The 25,492-nt window shown below is 45.8% G+C and overlaps 2 protein-coding genes across 4 annotated transcripts in view; both read right to left on the reverse strand.

Moving 5' to 3' along the window:
* Positions 1 to 5,476: 5,476 nt before the first annotated feature.
* LOC120048805 lies at positions 5,477 to 16,269 on the reverse strand. 3 transcript variants are annotated; one of them, XM_038995039.1, is made up of 11 exons: positions 15,922 to 16,269; positions 12,046 to 12,250; positions 10,964 to 12,006; positions 10,673 to 10,796; positions 10,377 to 10,555; positions 9,981 to 10,141; positions 7,700 to 7,844; positions 7,332 to 7,372; positions 7,157 to 7,211; positions 6,302 to 6,404; positions 5,477 to 5,990 (listed from the first exon to the last, which is right to left on the reverse strand). In XM_038995039.1, the coding sequence occupies exons 1-11, from the start codon at positions 16,001 to 16,003 to the stop codon at positions 5,735 to 5,737; spliced, it is 2,394 nt and encodes a 797-aa protein (XP_038850967.1). In that variant the 5' UTR covers positions 16,004 to 16,269; the 3' UTR covers positions 5,477 to 5,734. The 3 variants fall into 3 exon arrangements, with proteins under 3 accessions (XP_038850967.1, XP_038850966.1, XP_038850965.1); XM_038995038.1 differs by having other exon boundaries at positions 7,157 to 7,208; positions 10,964 to 12,250; XM_038995037.1 differs by having other exon boundaries at positions 10,964 to 12,250.
* A 221-nt stretch (positions 16,270 to 16,490) lies between these two features.
* Positions 16,491 to 25,492, reverse strand: part of LOC120047298 (phospholipid-transporting ATPase ID-like) — a 44,280-nt gene continuing 35,278 nt past the window's right edge. The window contains exons 23-24 of the mRNA XM_038992823.1: positions 21,306 to 21,884; positions 16,491 to 21,159 (exon numbers count right to left, since the gene is read on the reverse strand). Coding sequence (XP_038848751.1) covers positions 21,061 to 21,159; positions 21,306 to 21,884 — 678 coding nt within the window. The 3' untranslated portion in view covers positions 16,491 to 21,060. The remainder of the gene's footprint in view (positions 21,160 to 21,305; positions 21,885 to 25,492) is intronic.

Consider the following 25,492-nt stretch of genomic DNA (forward strand, 5'->3'; position numbering starts at 1 on the left):
ACCACCAGCAACATGTAGCTCTGCCCAGAGTACCTTGGTTACACTACCACCAACTACATGTTGCTCTGCCCGGAGTACCTTGGTTACACTATCACCAACTACATGTTGCTCTGCCTGGAGTACCTTGGTTACACTACCACCAACTACATGTTGCTCTGCCTGGAGTACCTTGGTTACACTACTACCAACTACATGTTGCTCTGCCTGGAGTACCTTGGTTACACTACCACCAACTACATGTTGCTCTGCCCGGAGTACCTTGGTTACACTATCACCAACTACATGTTGCTCTGCCCGGAGTACCTTGGTTACACTATCACCAACTACATGTTGCTCTGCCTGGAGTACCTTGGTTACACTACCACCAACTACATGTTGCTCTGCCTGGAGTACCTTGGTTACACTATCACCAACTACATGTTGCTCTGCCTGGAGTACCTTGGTTACACTACTACCAACTACATGTTGCTCTGCCTGGAGTACCTTGGTTACACTACCACCAACTACATGTTGCTCTGCCTGGAGTACCTTGGTTACACTATCACCAACTACATGTTGCTCTGCCCAGAGTACCTTGGTTACACTACTACCAACTCATGTTGCTCTGCCTGGAGTACCTTGGTTACACTACCACCAACTACATGTTGCTCTGCCCAGAGTACCTTGGTTACACTACCACCAACTACATGTTGCTCTGCCTGGAGTACCTTGGTTACACTACCACCAACTACATGTTGCTCTGCCTGGAGTACCTTGGTTACACTACCACCAACTACATGTTGCTCTGCCCGGAGTACCTTGGTTACACTACCACCAACTACATGTTGCTCTGCCCAGAGTACCTTGGTTACACTACCACCAGCGACATGTAGCTCTGCCCAGAGTACCTTGGTTACACTACCACCAACTACATGTTGCTCTGCCTGGAGTACCTTGGTTACACTACCACCAACTACATGTTGCTCTGCCTGGAGTACCTTGGTTACACTACCACCAACTACATGTTGCTCTGCCCGGAGTACCTTGGTTTCACTACCACCAACTACATGTTGCTCTGCCCGGAGTACCTTGGTTACACTACCACCAACTACATGTTGCTCTGCCTGGAGTACCTTGGTTACACTACTACCAACTACATGTTGCTCTGCCTGGAGTACCTTGGTTACACTACCACCAACTACATGTTGCTCTGCCCGAAGTACCTTGGTTACACTACCACCAACTACATGTTGCTCTGCCCAGAGTACCTTGGTTACACTACCACCAGCGACATGTAGCTCTGCCTAGAGTACCTTGGTTACACTACCACCAACTACATGTTGCTCTGCCTGGAGTACCTTGGTTACACTACCACCAACTACATGTTGCTCTGCCTGGAGTACCTTGGTTACACTACCACCAACTACATGTTGCTCTGCCCGGAGTACCTTGGTTACACTATCACCAACTACATGTTGCTCTGCCTGGAGTACCTTGGTTACACTACTACCAACTACATGTTGCTCTGCCCGGAGTACCTTGGTTACACTACTACCAACTCATGTTGCTCTGCCTGGAGTACCTTGGTTACACTACTACCAACTACATGTTGCTCTGCCTGGAGTACCTTGGTTACACTACCACCAACTACATGTTGCTCTGCCCGAAGTACCTTGGTTACACTACCACCAACTACATGTTGCTCTGCCCAGAGTACCTTGGTTACACTACCACCAGCGACATGTAGCTCTGCCCAGAGTACCTTGGTTACACTACCACCAACTACATGTTGCTCTGCCTGGAGTACCTTGGTTACACTACCACCAACTACATGTTGCTCTGCCTGGAGTACCTTGGTTACACTACCACCAACTACATGTTGCTCTGCCCGGAGTACCTTGGTTACACTATCACCAACTACATGTTGCTCTGCCTGGAGTACCTTGGTTACACTACTACCAACTACATGTTGCTCTGCCCGGAGTACCTTGGTTACACTACTACCAACTCATGTTGCTCTGCCTGGAGTACCTTGGTTACACTACCACCAACTACATGTTGCTCTGCCTGGAGTACCTTGGTTACACTACCACCAACTACATGTTGCTCTGCCCGGAGTACCTTGGTTACACTACCACCAACTACATGTTGCTCTGCCCGGAGTACCTTGGTTACACTATCACCAACTACATGTTGCTCTGCCTGGAGTACCTTGGTTACACTACCACCAACTACATGTAGCTCTGCCCAGAGTACCTTGGTTACACTACCACCAACTACATGTTGCTCTGCCCAGAGTACCTTGGTTACACTACCACCAGCGACATGTAGCTCTGCCCGGAGTACCTTGGTTACACTACTACCAACTACATGTTGTTCTGCCCGGAGTACCTTGGTTACACTACCACCAGCGACATGTAGCTCTGCCCAGAGTACCTTGGTTACACTACCACCAACTACATGTTGCTCTGCCTGGAGTACCTTGGTTACACTACCACCAACTACATGTTGCTCTGCCCGGAGTACCTTGGTTACACTACCACCAACTACATGTTGCTCTGCCTGGAGTACCTTGGTTACACTACCACCAACTACATGTTGCTCTGCCTGGAGTACCTTGGTTACACTATCACCAACTACATGTTGCTCTGCCCGGAGTACCTTGGTTACACTACCACCAACTACATGTTGCTCTGCCTGGAGTACCTTGGTTACACTACCACCAACTACATGTTGCTCTGCCCAGAGTACCTTGGTTACACTACCACCAACTACATGTTGCTCTGCCCGGAGTACCTTGGTTACACTACTACCAACTCATGTTGCTCTGCCTGGAGTACCTTGGTTACACTACCACCAACTACATGTTGCTCTGCCCGGAGTACCTTGGTTACACTACCACCAACTACATGTTGCTCTGCCTGGAGTACCTTGGTTACACTACCACCAACTACATGTTGCTCTGCCCGGAGTACCTTGGTTACACTACCACCAACTACATGTTGCTCTGCCCGGAGTACCTTGGTTACACTACTACCAACTCATGTTGCTCTGCCTGGAGTACCTTGGTTACACTACCACCAACTACATGTTGCTCTGCCCGGAGTACCTTGGTTACACTACCGCCAACTACATGTTGCTCTGCCCGGAGTACCTTGGTTACACTATCACCAACTACATGTAGTTGGTGATAGTGTAATCATAACAAAAAAGTCTGAAATCACAAATGCTCATATTCCTGCCATCTTTCTGAGCGATACAAAATTAATCTGTAACTCGCAAGTATAAACACCATGGGACCACGCAGCCGTCATACCGCTCAGGAAGGAGACGCGCCTGGAGTACCTTGGTTACACTACCACCAACTACATGTTGCTCTGCCCGAAGTACCTTGGTTACACTACCACCAACTACATGTTGCTCTGCCCAGAGTACCTTGGTTACACTACCACCAGCGACATGTAGCTCTGCCCAGAGTACCTTGGTTACACTACCACCAACTACATGTTGCTCTGCCTGGAGTACCTTGGTTACACTACCACCAACTACATGTTGCTCTGCCTGGAGTACCTTGGTTACACTACCACCAACTACATGTTGCTCTGCCCGGAGTACCTTGGTTACACTATCACCAACTACATGTTGCTCTGCCTGGAGTACCTTGGTTACACTACTACCAACTACATGTTGCTCTGCCCGGAGTACCTTGGTTACACTACTACCAACTCATGTTGCTCTGCCTGGAGTACCTTGGTTACACTACCACCAACTACATGTTGCTCTGCCTGGAGTACCTTGGTTACACTACCACCAACTACATGTTGCTCTGCCCGGAGTACCTTGGTTACACTACCACCAACTACATGTTGCTCTGCCCGGAGTACCTTGGTTACACTATCACCAACTACATGTTGCTCTGCCTGGAGTACCTTGGTTACACTACCACCAACTACATGTAGCTCTGCCCAGAGTACCTTGGTTACACTACCACCAACTACATGTTGCTCTGCCCAGAGTACCTTGGTTACACTACCACCAGCGACATGTAGCTCTGCCCGGAGTACCTTGGTTACACTACTACCAACTACATGTTGTTCTGCCCGGAGTACCTTGGTTACACTACCACCAGCGACATGTAGCTCTGCCCAGAGTACCTTGGTTACACTACCACCAACTACATGTTGCTCTGCCTGGAGTACCTTGGTTACACTACCACCAACTACATGTTGCTCTGCCCGGAGTACCTTGGTTACACTACCACCAACTACATGTTGCTCTGCCTGGAGTACCTTGGTTACACTACCACCAACTACATGTTGCTCTGCCTGGAGTACCTTGGTTACACTATCACCAACTACATGTTGCTCTGCCCGGAGTACCTTGGTTACACTACCACCAACTACATGTTGCTCTGCCTGGAGTACCTTGGTTACACTACCACCAACTACATGTTGCTCTGCCCAGAGTACCTTGGTTACACTACCACCAACTACATGTTGCTCTGCCCGGAGTACCTTGGTTACACTACTACCAACTCATGTTGCTCTGCCTGGAGTACCTTGGTTACACTACCACCAACTACATGTTGCTCTGCCCGGAGTACCTTGGTTACACTACCACCAACTACATGTTGCTCTGCCTGGAGTACCTTGGTTACACTACCACCAACTACATGTTGCTCTGCCCGGAGTACCTTGGTTACACTACCACCAACTACATGTTGCTCTGCCCGGAGTACCTTGGTTACACTACTACCAACTCATGTTGCTCTGCCTGGAGTACCTTGGTTACACTACCACCAACTACATGTTGCTCTGCCCGGAGTACCTTGGTTACACTACCGCCAACTACATGTTGCTCTGCCCGGAGTACCTTGGTTACACTATCACCAACTACATGTAGTTGGTGATAGTGTAATCATAACAAAAAAGTCTGAAATCACAAATGCTCATATTCCTGCCATCTTTCTGAGCGATACAAAATTAATCTGTAACTCGCAAGTATAAACACCATGGGACCACGCAGCCGTCATACCGCTCAGGAAGGAGACGCGCCTGGAGTACCTTGGTTACACTACCACCAGCGACATGTAGCTCTGCCCGGAGTACCCCTGAAGTACCCCGTCATGTGCATTTAGGCAGTAGGCATGTTCATGAATCTTCTTAAGAACCCCCTGTGGATAGGTTATTACCCCCAGGGGTCCTGGTACACAATCCATGACTCAATTTTCTCAAGGCTTAAGAATCCTTCTTTAACCTGTGTCCCCCCCTTCATCTACACTGATTGAATCGGATGTTTTGTACACTGTGTACATTGTCAGTGACAGATCCCAGTAAAAATGGCATACATATGTATACCCAAACAAAAATATCCTAGTTGTGTACAAAACATTTATAGACGACTACCATCACCTACTGGTCACAAATACATTTCCTTCACTACAAATGTGATTATACACTCAGAATAGCATTTTCTAAATAAACTGTCTTTACACAAGTTTGTATTCAAAACTATTTATTTCATTCTGACAAAATGATTTACAAAAACCCAATACTTTTTTATAGACACACAAATTAATATTTACATCATTACTCTACTGGCTCATTTTTCCCAATGAGAACAAAATACTGCACACATCCAAACAGTGAAATAACAGTAAAATAACAGGGCTTCTCCAGCCTGGACTAGGGGAACAGGGGGCTAGCAGTAAGGGCCTGGGATAGAGGGTAAGGGGTTTGTTTTAAGAGCAGGCATATCATTTGCTCTGGACCAGAAAATAGCTTGTGTTGTTAAAGCGAATAACTTCCCCCTTCTCCTCTTCTTCCTCCTCTTCATCCTCCTCCTTCTTCTCTTCTTCCTGTGGGACAGGTTCCCCGTAGATTGGGTGGTCAAAGTTCACGAGGGCATGTCCTTCCTGGGTAGGCAGGGCTGTGACTGGGGGGGAGGGGCAAGCAGGAGAGGAGGAGACGGGACTCAACCTCCACAGTTTAGACATGAACCTCTCCCTGTGCCTGAGAGAGAGAGAGGGCGGGTGGAGGGTGGGGAGAGAGAGGGTGTAGGAAAGAGAAGGAGAAAGGAGGGAGGAAAGGCAGTGTGAGCAGAGAAAGGGAGCAAGACAGAGGGGAAGGTATTTAGATAAATGGTGTTGTGCTTGTTGTTTCTGTAGATGACAAAATTAACAGCTAGTTAATTAACTGATGGTTAATCATGATAACCATAGATATGTACAGGACAGGGTTTAACATAGATTGTTCAGACTGAATACAGTTGTTATCTTAGTGAGGATCAGAGTGGAGGTGAAGAACAGAGGGGAGTGGTTTACCTGTAGAGGTAGGCGGACAACAGAGTGATTGACAGCAGCACACAGGAAGCAACCACCCACAGGACATGATGCCACACCTCCACATCACCCCGAGACTCAGAGACTGGGAGGGAGAGGGGGAGGGAGGGAGAGAGAGAGGGAGAGGGGAAAACAGAGGGGTTGGGAGGCAGAGAGGGGAAAACAGAGGGAGGGGAGGGAGAGAGAGGGTGAGAGAGAGGGGGGAGGGAGGGAGAGAGAGGGGGGAGGGAGGGAGAGAGGAGAAAGGAGAGGGGGAGGGGAGGAAGAGCGGGGGGGAGAGAGAGAGAGGGGAGGGAGAGTGAGAGAGAGAGGGAGGGGAGGGAGAGAGAGAGAGAGGGGGGAGGGAGAGGGGGAGGGGAGGAAGAGCAGGGGGAGAGAGAGAGGGGGGAGGGAGAGAGAGAGAGGGGGGGGAGAGTGGGAGAGAGAGAGAAAGGAGAGGGGGAGGGGAGGAAGAGCGGGGGGGAGAGAGAGAGAGGGGAGGGAGAGAGGGAGAGAGAGAGAGAGAGAGAGAGAAAAAGGAGAGGGGGAGGGAGGGGGAGAGAGAGAGAGAGAGTGCTGGTGAAAGGTCATGATATTAATAAACTGTTACACTATTATACCGACGTGTGTGTGTACAGTATTTGTGTGAAACTTAAAGAATGGGGTGAGATGAGTTGGCCCAGGTTCTGTGTTTCCTGAAGCACGTTCAGTTGATGAGGTTATGACATTAGCTTCCTGTTATGGCCTTCTGTAAGGTAGGGGGATTTCTGACATTGAAATATCCCACTTAACTCTCTCTAACACAAACACACTGTAGCTTCAACCAATCGACATACAGTAGCTCTCTGTCCCACGAACCTGATGTGTCTTCTGTCATACCAGAGCCAGAATCTGTGTAGTCTGTGTAGTCCTGCTGGAGAGACAGAATGAGACAATGTGAGAAAGAAAGATGTCAAACAGAGAGATTAAACAACTAGGACCAGTGTGTGTGTGTGTGTGTGTGTGTGTGTGTGTGTGTGTGTGTGTTTCTTACCATAACAGGAGAAAGATCGCTGAACGCAGTTGGCACAGGGGCTGTAATAAAGGACATTCACCATGAACCACACAACTGTTCACACGTACACAGCTAACTGGCTAATACTTCCACTAGTGTAGAGGAGTGTGTGTGTGTCTGGCTGGGTACATGAACAGGATCCGTTGAAGGGTAAGGGAGTTGACAGGTACTCTGTAAAGCTCTGTAGAAGGTATCTGTTAAGACTAGAGACCAGAGCAGAAAGGAAGGAACAGGGAGGGGTTGTCATGGCTACCTTTGTCTATGGGCTGGATGGTTCTAGTTAGCCTGTTCCAGGATGATAGTATGGAAGAGTTGAATTAAGCACGTACAGATCTGGTGTGTGTTACCTGTCCAGGTGTTGGCGTAGACAGCCGTGCTCCATTCACTCCAGTGGCCATCAAACTCTTCCTTAGCTCTGAGTTGGATCAGGTACTGTACTCCTGACAACGCATCTGTTATAGTGTAGAACCGGGCTGTGGTGGTCCCTTTTATCTACATGCACACCAACACACACACACCAACACTTTTGTTTTACTATCCTTATTCACATTTAAAATCCTATTTTCCCTAACTCCTAAACCTAACCTTAACCGCAAACCCCCTAACCCTAATTATAACCCTAACCATAAATCTAACCCCTCAGCCTAAAATAGCCGTTTTCCTTGTGGAGACTGGTGAAATGTCCCCACTTGAATTGTCCTTGTTTTACTAACCTTGTGAGGACTTCTGGTCACCACAATGATAGTAAAACCAAAAACACACACAGATGACAAAATAGAAAAAGTAATGTCTGTTTGAGCCAGAACAGAGCAGACTAGATGAACAACATGGGTCATTACACCAACACCCAGAACAGAGCAGACTAGATGAACAACATGGGTCATTACACCAACACCCAGAACAGAGCAGACTAGATGAACAACATGGGTCATTACACCAACACACAGAACAGAGCAGGCTAGATGAACAACATGGGTCATTACACCAACACCCAGAACAGAGCAGGCTAGATGAACAACACGGGTCATTACACCAACACACAGAGCAGGCTAGATGAACAACATGGGTCATTACACCAACACCCAGAACAGAGCAGGCTGGATGAACAACATGGGTCATTACACCAACACCCAGAACAGAGCAGGCTAGATGAACAACATGGGTCATTACACCAACACACAGAACAGAGCAGGCTAGATGAACAACATGGGTCATTACACCAACACACAGAATAGAGCAGGCTAGATGAACAACATGGGTCATTACACCAACACACAGAACAGAGCAGGCTAGATGAACAACATGGGTCATTACACCAACACACAGAGCAGGCTAGATGAACAACATGGGTCATTACACCAACACACAGAACAGAGCAGGCTAGATGAACAACACGGGTCATTACACCAACACACAGAGCAGGCTAGATGAACACCATGGGTCATTACACCAACACCCAGAACAGAGCAGGCTAGATGAACAACATGGGTCAATACACAAACACCAAGAACAGAGCAGGCTAGATGAACAACATGGGTCATTACACCAACACCCAGAACAGAGCAGGCTAGATGAACAACATGGGTCATTACACCAACACCCAGAACAGAGCAGGCTAGATGAACAACATGGGTCATTACACCAACACCCAGAACAGAGCAGACTAGATGAACAACACGGGTCATTACACCAACACCCAGAACAGAGCAGGCTAGATGAACAACACGGGTCATTACACCAACACACAGAACAGAGCAGGCTAGATGAACAACATGGGTCAATACACCAACACCCAGAACAGAGCAGGCTAGATGAACAACACGGGTCATTACACCAACACACAGAACAGAGCAGGCTAGATGAACAACATGGGTCATTACACCAACACACAGAACAGAGCAGGCTAGATGAACAACATGGGTCATTACACCAACACCCAGAACAGAGCAGACTAGATGAACAACACGGGTCATTACACCAACACACAGAACAGAGCAGGCTAGATGAACAACATGGGTCATTACACCAACACCCAGAACAGAGCAGGCTAGATGAACAACACGGGTCATTACACCAACACCCAGAACAGAGCAGGCTAGATGAACAACATGGGTCATTACACCAACACACAGAACAGAGCAGGCTAGATGAACAACATGGGTCATTACACCAACACCCAGAACAGAGCAGGCTAGATGAACAACACGGGTCATTACACCAACACCCAGAACAGAGCAGGCTAGATGAACAACATGGGTCATTACACCAACACCCAGAACAGAGCAGGCTAGATGAACAACATGGGTCATTACACCAACACCCAGAACAGAGCAGGCTAGATGAACAACATGGGTCATTACACCAACACACAGAACAGAGCAGGCTAGATGAACAACATGGGTCATTACACCAACACCCAGAACAGAGCAGGCTAGATGAACAACACGGGTCATTACACCAACACACAGAACAGAGCAAGTTAGATGAACAACACGGGTCATTACACCAACACTCAGAACAGAGCAAGCTAGATGAACAACACGGGTCATTACACCAACACACAGAACAGAGCAAGCTAGATGAACAACACGGGTCATTACACAAACACACGCATGCGAAGCCACACACCTGTGTTCCGTGTGGCATGGTGTGGTATCTGAGCTCATAGAGCAGCTCGTGGTAGCGGTCTCTCTCTTTCCAGGAGTGAGGAAGAGCCCAGCTCACCCTCAGTCTCCTCTCCTGCCTCTCCACACCCCTCACCACTACTGAGCTGGGGGGGTCTGGCTTAACTACACACAGGGAGGGAGGGAGGGGGAGAAGGTGAGAGAGGGAGAGGAGGAGGAGAATGTTAGCAAGGTGTCTTATTGAGTGGTCTGTTAAACATCCACACAAACCTATACTCACATCACACACACATGCCTGCACGTACGCACACACATCACACGCACACATACAGACACACACGCACATGCCTGCACGCACACACATCACACACGCACACACACATATCACACACACACTCACTAATGTCCAGAGGTGTGAAGTCTAGGAGAGGGCTGGTGGTGTTGCCAGCAGTGTTGGTGACACACAGGTAGGCCAGGTGTGGCTCTCTACTCTCCTTCTCTTGATGACCTATAGCACACCAACACCGAGACAGCGGGGCGGAGTAGGAACAGTTGACACGAGAGAATGACCCTGATAGACTGAGAGAGTTAGTTAGTATTCCACCCACACTGTTCTGTCGGCATCATCTGTATGATAAAGTAAGTAATTTAAGACAAATGAATGAGGAAGAGGAGAAAGAAGATGTGTGCTCTCACCCTTTCCGTAGGAGGAGGTAGCACTGAGGGACAGGAGTCACCGGTTGACTGGCTGTCCAAACACAGCGGATCTTACTGCTGGGTGACCTCTTATAGCAGGACAGCTTAGGCCTCTCTGGAGGAACTGAAAGACATTCCAGGGGAAAATCCATCATGTTTGTCCATTGTTCTTATGTGACCATGAATGTCTGCTGCTGATTCACACTTCACAGAACACATACAGTATGGTTGTCAGCTTCAATGACCAGAGGTGATGAGGTTAGACAGAGAGATGCCATCAGTATAACTCACCTGCCACGCTCACCCTCAGAGAGGAGACCAGTTTGCCCCCGCGGTGGCAGCTGTAGTTCCCAGAGTCACCCACCGCCAGGGAGGGCAGGGTCAGAGTGGCGCCTCTCCTCCCTAACACCACTACTCCTCCTATCAGCGGCCTCCCGTTCAGTCTCCACTGAGACCTCCCTCTCAGCCCCCTCACCATCCTCCCCCCCTCCTCCTCTTCCTCACTGTCCATCGCATCAGTCCACCGATCAGAGGGCAGCTCAGTGTCAGCCCCTCCCACTCCGCTGTCTCTGGTTGGTTGGAGCGATGTCCCAGTAAGAGGAAATAGTTTCTGTGTATCTGTATGTCCTGGTTGATTGACAGTGTAAAGACTCCACCCTGTATCCCTCTGCTCTCCTCCTCCTCCTTTGTGCTCCTCCTCTGTTACATCTTCCACATTCTTTCCATTCCCTTTGTTAACTTCTCTCACAGTAAGAGGGGTGTGGTCTCCTGCACGAGTGTTCCTGATGACGGTTTTCTCCGTACTGTCTGTCCCGGTATCATCTGTCCAGCTTATGACAGGAGTGTCTGTTACGGTAAGGACAATAGTGTCCTTTCCAGTAGAAAATGTGTCTATTCCATTATCACTGCCGTCTTTTATAACACTGACTGTAGTTCCATTATCACTGCCGTCTTTTATAACACTGACTGTAGTTCCGTTATCACTGCCGTCTTTTATAACACTGACTGTAGTTCCATTATCACTGCCGTCTTTTATAACACTGACTGTAGTTCCATTATCACTGCCGTCTTTTATAACACTGACTGTAGTTCCATTATCACTGCCGTCTTTTATAACACTGACTGTAGTTCCGTTATCACTGCCGTCTTTTATAACACTGACTGTAGTTCCATTATCACTGCCGTCTTTTATAACACTGACTGTAGTTCCATTATCACTGCCGTCTTTTATAACACTGACTGTAGTTCCATTATCACTGCCGTCTTTTATAACACTGACTGTAGTTCCATTATCACTGCCGTCTTTTATAGCACTGACTGTAGTTCCGTTAGATGTGGTGTCTGTTGTGGTGCTGACAGTGGTTCCGTTAGATGTGGTGTCTGTTGTGGTGCTGACAGTGGTTCCGTTAGATGTGGTGTCTGTTGTGGTGCTGACAGTGGTGGGTGGTACTCCGGTAATGACACTGGTGTGTTCGGCCCTGTTAACCATCACCTCCAGCCCGTTCACCTCCACCTGACCACTACAGGCCAAGACCAAAACGCTGCCTGGGGACAACACCAGCACCCTGGGAGGGGGGTCTGGAGGGAGAGAGAAAGACATAATGAGTCAATACTGTACAGAGACACAGACACGGAAACACATGCAGGCACACGCGCGCACACACACACACACACACACACACACACACACACACACACACACACACACACACACACACACACACACACACACACACACACACACACACACACACACACACACACACACACACACACACACACACACACACACATTGAGGGGTATGGTTGTGGTTGACTGGGCAGTACAGATAAACTGAGAGAACACATTGCATAACTAATCACCAACCCCTCTCTCACTTCCTCTTTCAACACATCCCTTCTTCCCACCTCTTTCTCTCTTTCTCTTTCCCTTTCTCGAAGTCTATCTCTCTTCCATCTCCTCTCAATATTTATCTTCTCTTCTTTAACAAACTCTCTTTCTCTCTCACCCTGTCTGTTATTCTGTTTCTCTCTCCTCCCATATCCCTCTCTCCCACCATTAAAGCTCTGTCACAGAGCTACAAAACATTTGTTAAAATGTTTACTGATTAACATTCTTTACTAAAAATAAACAAATAGTATAACAATCTCTCTGTCTGTGGACCCAACCTCCATAAAGCTGCTGTCACTAGACATTCTCTATAAAGACCGGCAAAAGCCAAACTGGTGACACCAGCTGATAATGTGAAGGAAACCCTGTAGAAACAGAATTATTGAAGGGTTTTGACAAATCTGTGGCTTGTTAGTTTACCCTTGGGTCTGAGTAAACACGATTGGCTCCAGCCCCTCCAGCGTTCTCTTGGCTGTGTGCTTAGGGTCGTTGTCCTGTTGGAAGATGAACCTTCACCCAGTCGGAGATCCTGAGCGCTCTGGAGCCGGTTTTCATCAAGGATCTCTCTGTACTTTGCTCCGTTCATCTTTCCCTCGATCTTGACTAGTCTTTCAGTCCCTGCCACTGAAAAACATCACCACAGCATGATGCTGCCACCACCATGCTTTACTGTAGGGATGGTGCCAGGTTTCCTCCAGACGTGACGCTTGGCATTGAGGCCAAAGAGTTCAATCTTGGTTTCATCAGACCAGAGAATCTTGTTTCTCATGGTCTGAGAGTCCTTTAGGTGCTTTTTGACAAACCCCAAGCGGGCTATCATGTGCCTTTTACTGAGAAGTGGATTCCATTTGGACCACTCTACCATAAAGACCTGATTGCTGGAGTGCTGCAGAGATGGTTGTCCTTCTGGAAGGAGGACAACTCCACAGAGGAACTCTCCCATCTCCACAGAGGAACTCTGGAGCTCTGTCAGAGTGACCATCGGGTTCTTGGTCACCTCCTGGACGAAGGCACTTCTCCCCCGATTGTTCAGTTTGGCTGGGCAGCCAGCTCTAGGAAGAGTCTTGGTGGTTCCAAATTTCTTCCATTTAAGAATGATGAAGGCCACTGTGTTCTTGGGGACCATTAATGCTGCAGAATTGTTTTTGTACCCTTCCCCAGATCTGTCCCTCGACACAGTCTTGTCTCGGAGCTCTACTAACAATTCCTTCGACCTCATGGCTTTGTTTTTGCTCTGACATGCACTGTCAGCTGTGGGACCTTATATAGACAGGTGTGTGCCTTTCCAAATCATAACCAATCAATGGAATCTACCACAGGTGGACTCCAATGAAGTTGTAGAAACATCTCAAGAACGATCAATGGAAACAGGATGCACCTGAGCTCAATTCCGAGTCTCATAACAAAGGGTATGAATACATATGTAAATAAGACATTTCTGTTTTTTATATTTAATCAATTTGCTAAAATGTCTAAAAACGTGTTTTCCATTTGTCATTATGGAGTGTTGTGTATAGATTGATAAGGACATTTAAAATATATATATATTTTACAATAAGGCTGTAACTTAACAAAACATGGGAAAAGGGAAGGGGTCTGAATACCTTCCGAATGCACCGTACGTTTGTAAGAGAAAGCTTTTCATTTGGCATCTCTCCCCCTGTTTTCAGTCACAGGTGGGGACAGTGCAGGAGGTGGGCTCATGAGTTGTGCTCCAGTTTGACTGAGGATAGCTTTATTTGTGACCTATGTACAAATTAGAATTGTGCACAGCAGAGCATAATAGAGTTGCCACATCAATGTTACAATGAGTTAATTAGTTAAGTTATTAAATGTTATATTCCAATGTAATTTAATGTTATTAGTTATATTCCATTCCAATATTATATTCCAATGAATATATTTGTTTTATGAATTAAAAACAACTATTGAAAACCGTTTGCTCCTGAATGTCATTGTAAAGACTGCTGGGATTTAAAATCTTGCATTATTTAAATCATATTTAGTGTAATTGTACATAATGGATGGTCTGGATAAGGAACCACACAGAAAGAACAAAGAAAATGAATGTGCAGGTGAGTTAAATAGAGAACTTTACATCACATCTCCTCATAGTGCGGATATTAATGGTGATATGCGCAACACGCCCCCCCCCCCCCCCATATTTTATTTAAATCATTAACATAAGACAACTAAACTTAGCTTTTAGCTTTTGAGTATTACTTACCAAATAACTTCTATATAAAACTGATTAAATGGATTTTAACACACTTGTGTGAAACCCTATGTCATAATCTTCTACCGGGGCAACTGGCGTCCCCGGGGGCCAGTAGTCTAGTACTTTTTAAGAAACGCCCCTTTTCTAGAAACAACATTAAATTAAATAACAAACAAAGTGTAAACTGTAGCCATTTATAGTTTATTCCCCTAAACATGACCTTCATCCACATACCATTTATTTTCTCTCAGAACATAGCTTTTTTTGTGTCAGCAATTAGACATTGTTCTTAGGGGGGGCCTAGTTACCCCCTAGTACCCTATCTCTGTAAAATGTCAACAGAGCACTGAGCTTACCAAAAGCTTTTTATTTTCAAAGCCTTTTACATGTCATGTTACTTTACTTTAGCTTTTTGAGACTAGCAGAAACATCTTTGCAGATGACCACCACAACATGTCAAATCCTCAATAGTCCATATGAGAAAGCAACACCGCTCTGTCAACAAAGTTCTATATTTAGGTTACGAAATTCAACTTTTTGGAAATAATGCTAATGATACACTATATATACAAAAGTATGTGGACACCCCTTCAAATTAGTGGATTAGGCGCCACACCTGTTTCTGACAGGTGTATAAAATCGAGCACACCGCCATGCAATCTCCATAGACAAACATTGGCAGTAGAATAGCCTTACTGAAGAGCTCAGTGACTTTCAACGTGGCACTGTCATAGGATTCCCCCTTTCCAACAAGTTAGTTCATCAAATTTCTGCCCTGCTAGAGCTTCCCTGGACAACTGTAAGTGCTGTTATTGTAAGCCTTTACTTATGCCAACATTTTAAGATGGAACATTTAAGAAAAATGCATCCATGCCTTTATTTCCCCCAAAATATAAACTCGTAGCTTTCATTTGACACCCAATTTGATATGCTCCAAATATCTAATTTGATAACTTCATGGGGACTTTCCCATGAAAATGCCCCTTCTTAAAATGTATTTTATGACATAAGGAAAGTGACATTTCATCACTTGTTTAGGACACCCTAAACGTAACTGAAAATAAAATAATTAGCCTATAGGCATGAAACACAATCTATTAAATATTTGATTGATATAATCCAGTAATAAAATAAACCTACCTCTCCGTGGACAGGTCCCGTCCAGAAAGCAGTGGACTGTCAGCGCAGACAGGAGAACCCTCAGCCTGATCCACGATGGCATCTTTACGCGTCTTTAATACGAGTCATCTCTCTGTGTCGGTAAATCCAATCACACCGTATCAGTAGACTAGGTTATAAAGATGCTCCCTTTCAGACATCAATTAACACTCATTTGAAACGCAGAAAAAAAACGTTATACAAGTCGGCCCTGTTCCGGTACAAGCTCTCCAGACTACCTCTCGGCCGGCCTGGGTCTGGACTGCCTTTATGAGCAGCTGTTGATTTACATAACTCAAATAGATCAGACCACCTTCTGTGTTTTAATAAAATAACAGAAGCGAAGACATCACCAGATCTGTTGCAGAAACGTTGCAAACGACGAAACGGGGAGGGACCTACATGAATTTGTCCTAATAGCCTAATTACACCCCAGGCACCGGCTAAATGGACCCCCCCCTCTCTCTCTCTCTCTCTCTCTCTCTCTCACACACACACACACACAGTCCCAACGGGCTCTATTCAATCCGTATTGCGGAAGTTCAGCTTTACAGCGTGATTGAAATTTCAAGGTAATGTTCCCGCTTTAGCGGAGACTGTATTCACGGTAAACGCTGCATGTCGGCTCAATTGGAAATTACTGTTACAAGTTTAACCCGCAATATGTAATGATTCAGCGATACAGAGAGAATATATCCCTAAATCTCAGTTTCTTCTGGTCAGACAACATGAACTCTCAGAAATCGGACATTGCGAAAGTACAGATAGTGTCGTGTCCATGTGTCAAACTCCTTTCCAGATAAAACTGTCCATGTTTGAAGGGCGAAAGGCCAGAAGCACTTTTGCGGGGCCAGCGCGCTGGGGAGAGTATGTGACAAAACAAACACTAGGTTTACGTAGTACACTGCTTTTTCAGGAGATTGAGCAAACATTTAGTGGTAATCTTGGCATGTCCTAATGCCATGGTCAGTAATAATAATCTGCTTCTCTGAAGGCCGCGTTCACCTTGTTTCGCTCTTTTGGTTATGGAGATAACGATAACGGATAACGGGTTGCGGTTAAGAACATTGAGACAAACGTCTGTAAAAAGTGCTATAAATAGGTTAGATTGATTGTTTCCCTTATTATAAACATTATTCCCCGTACAGTCACACTACAAATGAAATCATACTTTGATGTCAACTGTAAATAATTATATTTCAATTGACACTTCCTCTTTGGATTGACAAAGACTTGAGTAACTTTCTTAACTTGAACGTTCTCACTGAAACCCAACATCAACCTGCTGTATCTATCTATAACACCAGTGCTTGAAGTGGACTGAAATAGGTGACAGTACTAATTTTGGGTGCCCCTACTGTTAATAATTATGTGCCACTGGCAGAACGCCATAATATTTTAATGCAAAACTCTGTAAGAGGTGCCAAAACTCAAAACAGTAACGTTAATACATTTGAGGTGCGATACTCAGTTCTAGTGCGTTCTGGCCCAATTCAAGCACTTTACAACACGTTGCAACACAATCTCACACTCAACTCGTGCAAATATGTACAAAAAGTATTTAAGCATATTTTGTGTTTTTGTGAATTTTTGTGTGTCTTAATTCGTGTGAAAAGACACATTTTTGTGCATCTTCATTCATAGGAAAATACATTTTTGGGGGGCAAACCTAGGAACAATATTTTAAAAGTTATCCGAGCATTTTTTTTGTATTTTCACACAAATTAAGCCACATAAAAACGCACACAATCTGCTGAAATACTTTTTGTACATATTTGCACAAATTGAGTGTGATATTGTGTTGCACTGACTTACAGATGGTTTGATCCCTCTACAGCAGGGAGAGACAGGTCCAGCAGAGACTGCTTGTGCTGCTTTCACCCTATAATCTTTCTAACCAGAGGCTGTATGCTGTAGAACAGTGGTATTCAAACTTGTTCAGCTGGGACCCCATTTTTCCCGGACACAATTTCCGGGGAAGCCATTTTTCTTCACAACATTTTTTTGCCACCCCAAAACAAATAACATAACCTTAAAATCGGAAAATTCAACAAATAACCTTCAATTCATTACATGTTCATCTCTTATCAAAATTAAAAGAAAACAATAAATACATTTTATTTTTCAAATTATCTTTCCCCAAAATGTTTTTATGTTGACGCATACAATAATCTGTACTCTTAATTTTTTGTTCCTAAAAAAATAAAAAATGTTTTTTTGCTGCGATCCAACTGCAGTTCACTCACGACCTGGACTTTGAATACCACTGCTGTAGAGTACAACAGCTGTCTCATCTGGTTTCACCCTATATCTTTCTAACCAGAAGCTGTATGCTGTAGAGTACAACAGCTGTCTCACCTAGTTTCACCCTATATCTTTCTAACCAGAAGCTGTATGCTGTAGAGTACAACAGTGAAAGCATCATTCCAGTGGCCCTGGAGGACTGGGTTTGTTTGCCCCTGCTGTATAGAAGGAGTACGTTACATGATGACATGCCTAGTAGAGGGATGAATTGGGTTGATCATCATTACTGTGGATTTATTAAGGCTTAATAATAATATCCCTGATCCCTCCCTCCCAAGCCTCCATTCATTAACACATTCTCCTGTTCCTAGACCAGCTCAGTCTCTAGGTAACTACAGGTTACTGTCTGACTGCATAAGCACATATTAGCATACTTTCCCCACACACTCAGTCCGCCCCAAACCAACATGGACGCATAGAGGCCTTACTGTCCATTGTCTCTCACAACGCCTCAGTCAGTCCGCCCTAAAGCAACATGGAGGTCCAGGTTTTGTTAGAAGTCCATCTCCTCTCTCTTAAGCCCAGTACAGGTAGGGCTCAGAGTCTGTGATATAACTGTAGTTCTGTCTGTGGGCCCAGCAGCAGGTCACCAATATGGTGTAGTGGAGGAGGATGAAGAAGAACATGACGAAGATGAGTCTTGCTGGTCCTGTAAGGTTAAAATGGCGTTCTCACTGAGAACTATGGTGAACACAGAAACTCTGCCCATGAACTTATGATGACATATACTACAACATTCCAGCAAGGACAGCATCCTGCATTCTTCAGTCATTGGTTGGCTGACTGAACCCCTCAGTGTCCTGCCAAGTTATTGGCTAAAACAACAGACGGACTATATGTGAAAATGTCAGTCAGACAGACAGTCAGGCAGACAGATAGAGAATGTACAGTAGTATGTACCCATAAGAGTGTAGGATCGTGCAGCCTGTCTGGTTTGACTAAGCCTTTGGGCATGGTGACACAGCAATATGTAATCATGAATACAAACACCAGGACCACTGATAAGGTTCCAGAGACATTCCTCATACAGACTGTACAGGTTAGAGGGACAGCTCTACACTACTGCATTGGTTTACACTGTGTCATACATTATTAGAGAAGGTAGACAGCATTACTTGGCCTATTAAAGACATGTTTATGATTGGTTAACAGCTGGATACAGACAGGTGTATTGGAGTACTATGTCTAACAACAGCTGATCATAAAAACCACTCATTCTGCTATTTCATCTCAATTCACCACCTTTCTGACGATCAAATGAAACTCTCTTCTGTCATAAAGACTCAATTCACCACCTTTCTGACGATCAAATGAATCTCTCTTCTGTCATAAAGACTCAATTCACCACCTTTCTGACGATCAAATGAAACTCTCTTCTGTCATAAAGACTCAATTCACCACCTTTCTGACGATCAAATGAATCTCTCTTCTGTCATAAAGACTCAATTCACCATCTTTCTGACGATCAAATGAAACTCTCTTCTGTCATAAAGACTCAATTCACCACCTTTCTGACGATCAAATGAAACTCTCTTCTGTCATAAAGACTCAATTCACCACCTTTCTGACGATCAAATGAAACTCTCTTCTGTCATAAAGACTCAATTCACCACCTTTCTGACGATCAAATGAAACTCTCTTCTGTCATAAAGACTCAATTCACCACCTTTCTGACGATCAAATGAACCTCTCTTCTGTCATAAAGACTCAATTCACCACCTTTCTGACGATCAAATGAACCTCTCTTCTGTCATAAAGACTCAATTCACCACCTTTCTGACGATCAAATGAACCTCTCTTCTGTCATAAAGACTCAATTCACCACCTTTCTGACGATCAAATGAATCTCTCTTCTGTCATAAAGACTAAATTCACCACCTTTCTGACGATCAAATTAATCTCTCTTCTGTAATAAAGACTCAATTCACCACCTTTCTGACGATCAAATGAACCTCTCTTCTGTCATAAAGACTCAATTCACCACCTTTCTGACGATCAAATGAACCTCTCTTCTGTCATAAAGACTCAATTCACCACCTTTCTGACGATCAAATGAACCTCTCTTCTGTCATAAAGACTCAATTCACCACCTTTCTGACGATCAAATTAATCTCTCTTCTGTAATAAAGACTCAATTCACCACCTTTCTGACGATCAAATGAACCTCTCTTCTGTCATAAAGACTCAATTCACCACCTTTCTGACGATCAAATGAACCTCTCTTCTGTCATAAAGACTCAATTCACCACCTTTCTGACGATCAAATGAATCTCTCTTCTGTCATAAAGACTCAATTCAATACTTTGTTTTGAACCAATCTGATACGATGTTATGACATATGATCCATTGTATAAATAGTATAGTCATGTCTGACCCACAGCGGTGTTGTTGGAGCGGGGTTTCTCTCCGGATCCCTGTGGTACCAAGCTCTTCAGCAGATGGTTACATCATTTGCATGAAGAAGTGCTTCTTTCAGTCTGCCTCATTGGTTGAAGAAGACAGAGAAGTGGGTTGTGGGTAGTCTGAGCATGTCTATCACAACTACCACACACTATCTTTCAGACGGATACATATATGTACCAACCCTATTGCAACGACAGTGTCATACAAATGCCCGTGTGTGTTGATGGGTGTGTATGCCTTCCGCCTACAATGGCTGTCACTTTGGATCTCTTCCTAACCCAGGGTGAGTGCCATTCCAACATTCCAACTTCAGTATTACAAACTTCCAAATGTAGTATTTCTTCACGTATTCCAAGAGAATCCAGTGGGATATGACAGCCTGTCCTTCTTCTTTCTATCATCTGCCTGTCCGTCTCACACGGTGTGGTTGGTTTCCTTGGGAACAAGGGGAGGTCCCGGGCTGCTGGTTCCGCTGGTGCGAGAGGCGCCCCCCCTCCAACCAAATAGAGCATCCTGCAGGACAGGTGGAACAGACGGTTACTGTTGTGTGTGTGAGGTTGTGTGTGAGGTTGTGTGTGAGGTTGTGTGTGAGGTTGTGTGTGAGGTTGTGTGTGAGGTTGTGTGTGAGAAACAGATTAAAGAAGATGACAGTATATCACCTGTACAGTGCCCAGACTAAGGTTCCAGCCACCAACCGAGTCTCCCCCAGGACTCCTCACCGAGGTGGGGGTGAGAGCGTCAGCAGAGGGGACCTGGGCTGGAGCTAACGCTGGAGGTGTGTTTGTGGGAGGGCCAGAAGCCACCTGTGGGAGTATGACAGGCAGCGTGTGTGTTCCCTCCTCCAGGGGAGTATCCTGCGACCCTCCCAGGAGAGAGGATGAATTGGACAGGGGGGGAGCCGATCCCGACACATAGCTAGGTGCCGGGCTGCTCTCTCCTGAGGCGCTCTGCGGGGGATGTGTGTTTGAGTGCTTCTTTCTGCGCAGGGTGTCTATCCAGCTGGAGCTGTGTCTGGAGGCAAAGTTGGCCAGGGCCAGGGAGGACAGTCTCATGTTCTTCCCAGAGGTGATGAGCTCCCCAAAGCCCTCCTGGTGGGCAAAGGCATATCCTGACCTCCTGGACCCGCCCCTTGCCCCCAGACGACCCTCAGGCACGCCACCGACCCCGCCCCTGACTCCTCCCATGCATCGACCCGCTGGCTTCCTCGTCTTCTGACGCACCAGCTGGGTGTAACGCACCTGGAGGGGGGAGAGGGGTGAGGGCGAGGGAGGGGTGAGAGCAGGGGAGGGGGAGGGAGAGGGAAGAGGGGGGAAAGGGAGAGGTCGAGGGAGAGGGTAGAGAGTACACAGAGGAGTGTTATTTCTTAGTATAAAGGGATATGTAGGGTTTAATACAGGTGACTGGTATCCTGGGACTACCTGACCAAGCTCCTTCCCGTTACGGGAGAAAAATGTTGACGGGTCCTGTAGACAAATATTTTTTTTTAATGATGCAGCACTAAAGCAAAAATAGTAAATATGCACGATAGCTGCATGCATGAACGGAACATATCGACTCCCTGGTTTCACAACCTACACTAGACCAGTCATCACAACGCTAGCAGCCAACCATATTTAGCCTATAGGCCTGCTCAACATAGTCCTCAATAGAATACATCACTTACATGCATGACTTCCATAAACTGCATTGCTGACTATCATGTGTAGGCTACACGCGACCTGTTGACACAGTTACTGAAGGCCATCTCCATCTCACATTCACAAAGCTCCAGCCATACTCACTGTTAACAAAATGGTAGGTACATTGTGTCCACAAACGCTCTCGAGGAAATAGACATTTGCAACATTGTTCCATGATGTTACAATAACAAAAAGGAGTAGACAGGCTGGACTAGTCAGACTGGCAGGGATTTGATCAACCGCTGTGCTGTCCTACACTACTAGGCCTATTGACTTGTCTGTTTGTTTAGTGGAACATCCGATATGTTCCCTGTGACAAAGTGACCACAATGAGCAGGTTATGATAAACCACAACCTTCTGAATCCCCCTGATAGCCAGGTCCAGGTCATAAACCACAACCTTCTGAATCCCCCTGATAGCCAGGTCCAGGTCATAAACCACAACCTTCTGAATCCCCCTGATAGCCAGGTCCAGGTCATAAACCACAACCTTCTGAATCCCCCTGATAGCCAGGTCCAGGTCATAAACCACAACCTTCTGAATCCCCCTGATAGCCAGGTCCAGGTTATAAACCACAACCTTCTGAATTCCCCTGACAGCCAGGTCCAGGTCATAAACCACAACCTTCTGAATCCCCCTGATAGCCAGGTCCAGGTCATAAACCAATCCCCCTGATAGCCAGGTCCAGGTCATAAACCACAACCTTCTGAATCCCCCTGATAGCCAGGTCCAGGTCATAAACCACAACCTTCTGAATCCCCCTGATAGCCAGGTCCAGGTCATAAGCCACAACCTTCTGAATCCCCCTGATAGCCAGGTCCAGGTCATAAACCATAACCTTCTGAATCCCCCTGATAGCCAGGTCCAGGTCATAAACCAATCCCCCTGATAGCCAGGTCCAGGTTATAAACCACAACCTTCTGAATCCCCCTGATAGCCAGGTACAGGTCATAAACCACAACCTTCTGAATCCCCCTGATAGCCAGGTCCAGGTCATAAACCACAACCTTCTGAATTCCCCTGACAGCCAGGTCCAGGTCATAAACCACAACCTTCTGAATCCCCCTGATAGCCAGGTCCAGGTCATAAACCAATCCCCCTGATAGCCAGGTCCAGGTCATAAACCACAACCTTCTGAATCCCCCTGATAGCCAGGTCCAGGTCATAAACCATAACCTTCTGAATCCCCCTGATAGCCAGGTCCAGGTCAAAAACCACAACCGTCTGAATTCCCCTGATAGCCAGGTCCAGGTTATAAACCACAACCTTCTGAATCCCCCTAATAGCCAGGTCCAGGTCATAAACCACAACCTTCTGAATCCCCCTGATAGCCAGGTCCAAGTCACAAACCACAACCTTCTGAATCCCCCTGATAGCCAGGTCCAGGTTATAAACCACAACCTTCTGATTCCCCCTGATAGCCAGGTCCAGGTTATAAACCACAACCTTCAGATTCCCCCTGATAGCCAGGTCCAGGTCAAAAACCACAACCTTCTGAATCCCCCTGATAGCCAGGTCCAGGTTATAAACCACAACCTTCTGATTCCCCCTGATAGCCAGGTCCAGGTCATAAACCACAACCTTCTGAATCCCCCTGATAGCCAGGACCAGGGGGAGTGAAAAGAGCCAACAAGCTGGCTGGCATTTTTCAGTCAAAGTTATGGGTAAGCTAAAACAAATAACATTTTCACTAGCCTGTAGGCTAATAACCGAATCATATTTTACGCCTACATTTAGGCTACATCAACACATTTTGTGGTGACTTTGACAGAACTTTGAGTTGAGTAAATTGTGACAAATACAACAAGAAACCATGAGTTTCCTGTCCGTATTTCTCCATTTACATTTCTCAATTTTTTATAACTAAACCAAAATAGACCACATCCTGTCTTTCCAATTGAAACAAATTAGTCATAGTGGGCAGAACAAGCAAAATGGTGGGCAGAGCCAAGCACAAGCTAGCGAGATCCTATTAGCTCGTTCTAGCATACATCTGCATATTTCCATTAGGAAACGCCTACTCTGTGGAGTGAGCGTGTGCAATAACTCAATTAGCCTTTGCATTCCTTCTAAACAATGCCATTTTTAATAACTTTGGCAAAGGGTAAAATCTACAAAATGTAGTCCACTCTGTTCATAACAGATTTTAGTTTTGGGGACAGAAAACTGTATTGAGGTCAAATGTTTCCCAGATGAGAAAATGTGCAGAATGTTGGCCAAAATCCATCTCCTTCCATTTTCTCCCACTGTCAGCCACTGGGCTTCCTCTCACTACCATATTTGGTAGTGAGTGGGAACGCCAATCGGATATTTCACATTTACACAACCTGTGAAATATCTGTCTCATTGTTCTATCTGTGGTATAATTATGTCAGATTTATTTCAGGACGGTTGCAATATTCGCAGGAAGGATGTGTAGAACGTGTAGAATGTTTTCGGACAATATTAAACCCTAGTGATAATGACGTATAATAAGGTGATAGGGACAGCTGTTCTAGAGGGCATTAAGGTATATTCATGTCTGTAGGATAGACACAGACTCGATCTGAGTCAATATTTACAGAGAAGAGATGTGACGGGATACAGAGAGCGGTGGCGTACGCACAAACAGTTAATCATTGGTAGAGTTAGGGGACATTGGAGTGATTTCAGTCACAGCAATGAAGAGACAAACAGACAGAATCACAATAGTATAGAGAGAAGACAGGTGGCATGGCTGACAGACTGAAAGTTAGACTGAAAGTCAGACTGAAAGTTAGACTGAAGGTCAGACTGAAGGCCAGACTGAAGGCCAGACTGAAGGTCAGACTGAAGGCCAGACTGAAGGCCAGACTGAAGGTCAGACTGAAGGCCATACTGAAGGCCAGACTGAAGGTCAGACTGAAAGCCAGACTGAAGGCCAGACTGAAGGTCAGACTGAAGGCCAGACTGAAGGCCAGACTGAAGGCCAGACTGAAGGCCAGACTGATGTTGATGAGCACTGAAAGACTTTGAGACAGGAACAGAGGATCATAAAGAAGTGGTCATGAACCAGCATCCTTTCTTCATCTCTTCCACTGATTTCACATGACTGAATTACTATTTTATTTGACCTTTATTTTACCAGGCAGGTCAACTAAGAACAAATACTTATTTACAATGACAGCTTGGCAATTGGTGAATGCTA

The sequence above is a fragment of the Salvelinus namaycush genome, chromosome 5, assembly GCF_016432855.1.
Source record: "Salvelinus namaycush isolate Seneca chromosome 5, SaNama_1.0, whole genome shotgun sequence".
In the NCBI taxonomy this organism is placed as follows: Eukaryota; Metazoa; Chordata; class Actinopteri; order Salmoniformes; family Salmonidae; genus Salvelinus; species Salvelinus namaycush.

Excerpts from the sequence above, each read along its gene's own strand:
- LOC120048805 (XM_038995037.1), bottom strand. The coding sequence starts at position 16,003 with ATGCCATCGTGGATCAGGCTGAGGGTTCTCCTGTCTGCGCTGACAGTC. Across the intron at positions 12,251-15,921 it reads CGGGACCTGTCCACGGAGAG|ACCCCCCTCCCAGGGTGCTG; the intron begins GTAGGTTTATTT and ends CTCTCCCTCCAG. Across the intron at positions 7,212-7,331 it reads GCGATCTTTCTCCTGTTATG|CAGGACTACACAGACTACAC; the intron begins GTAAGAAACACA and ends CTGTCTCTCCAG.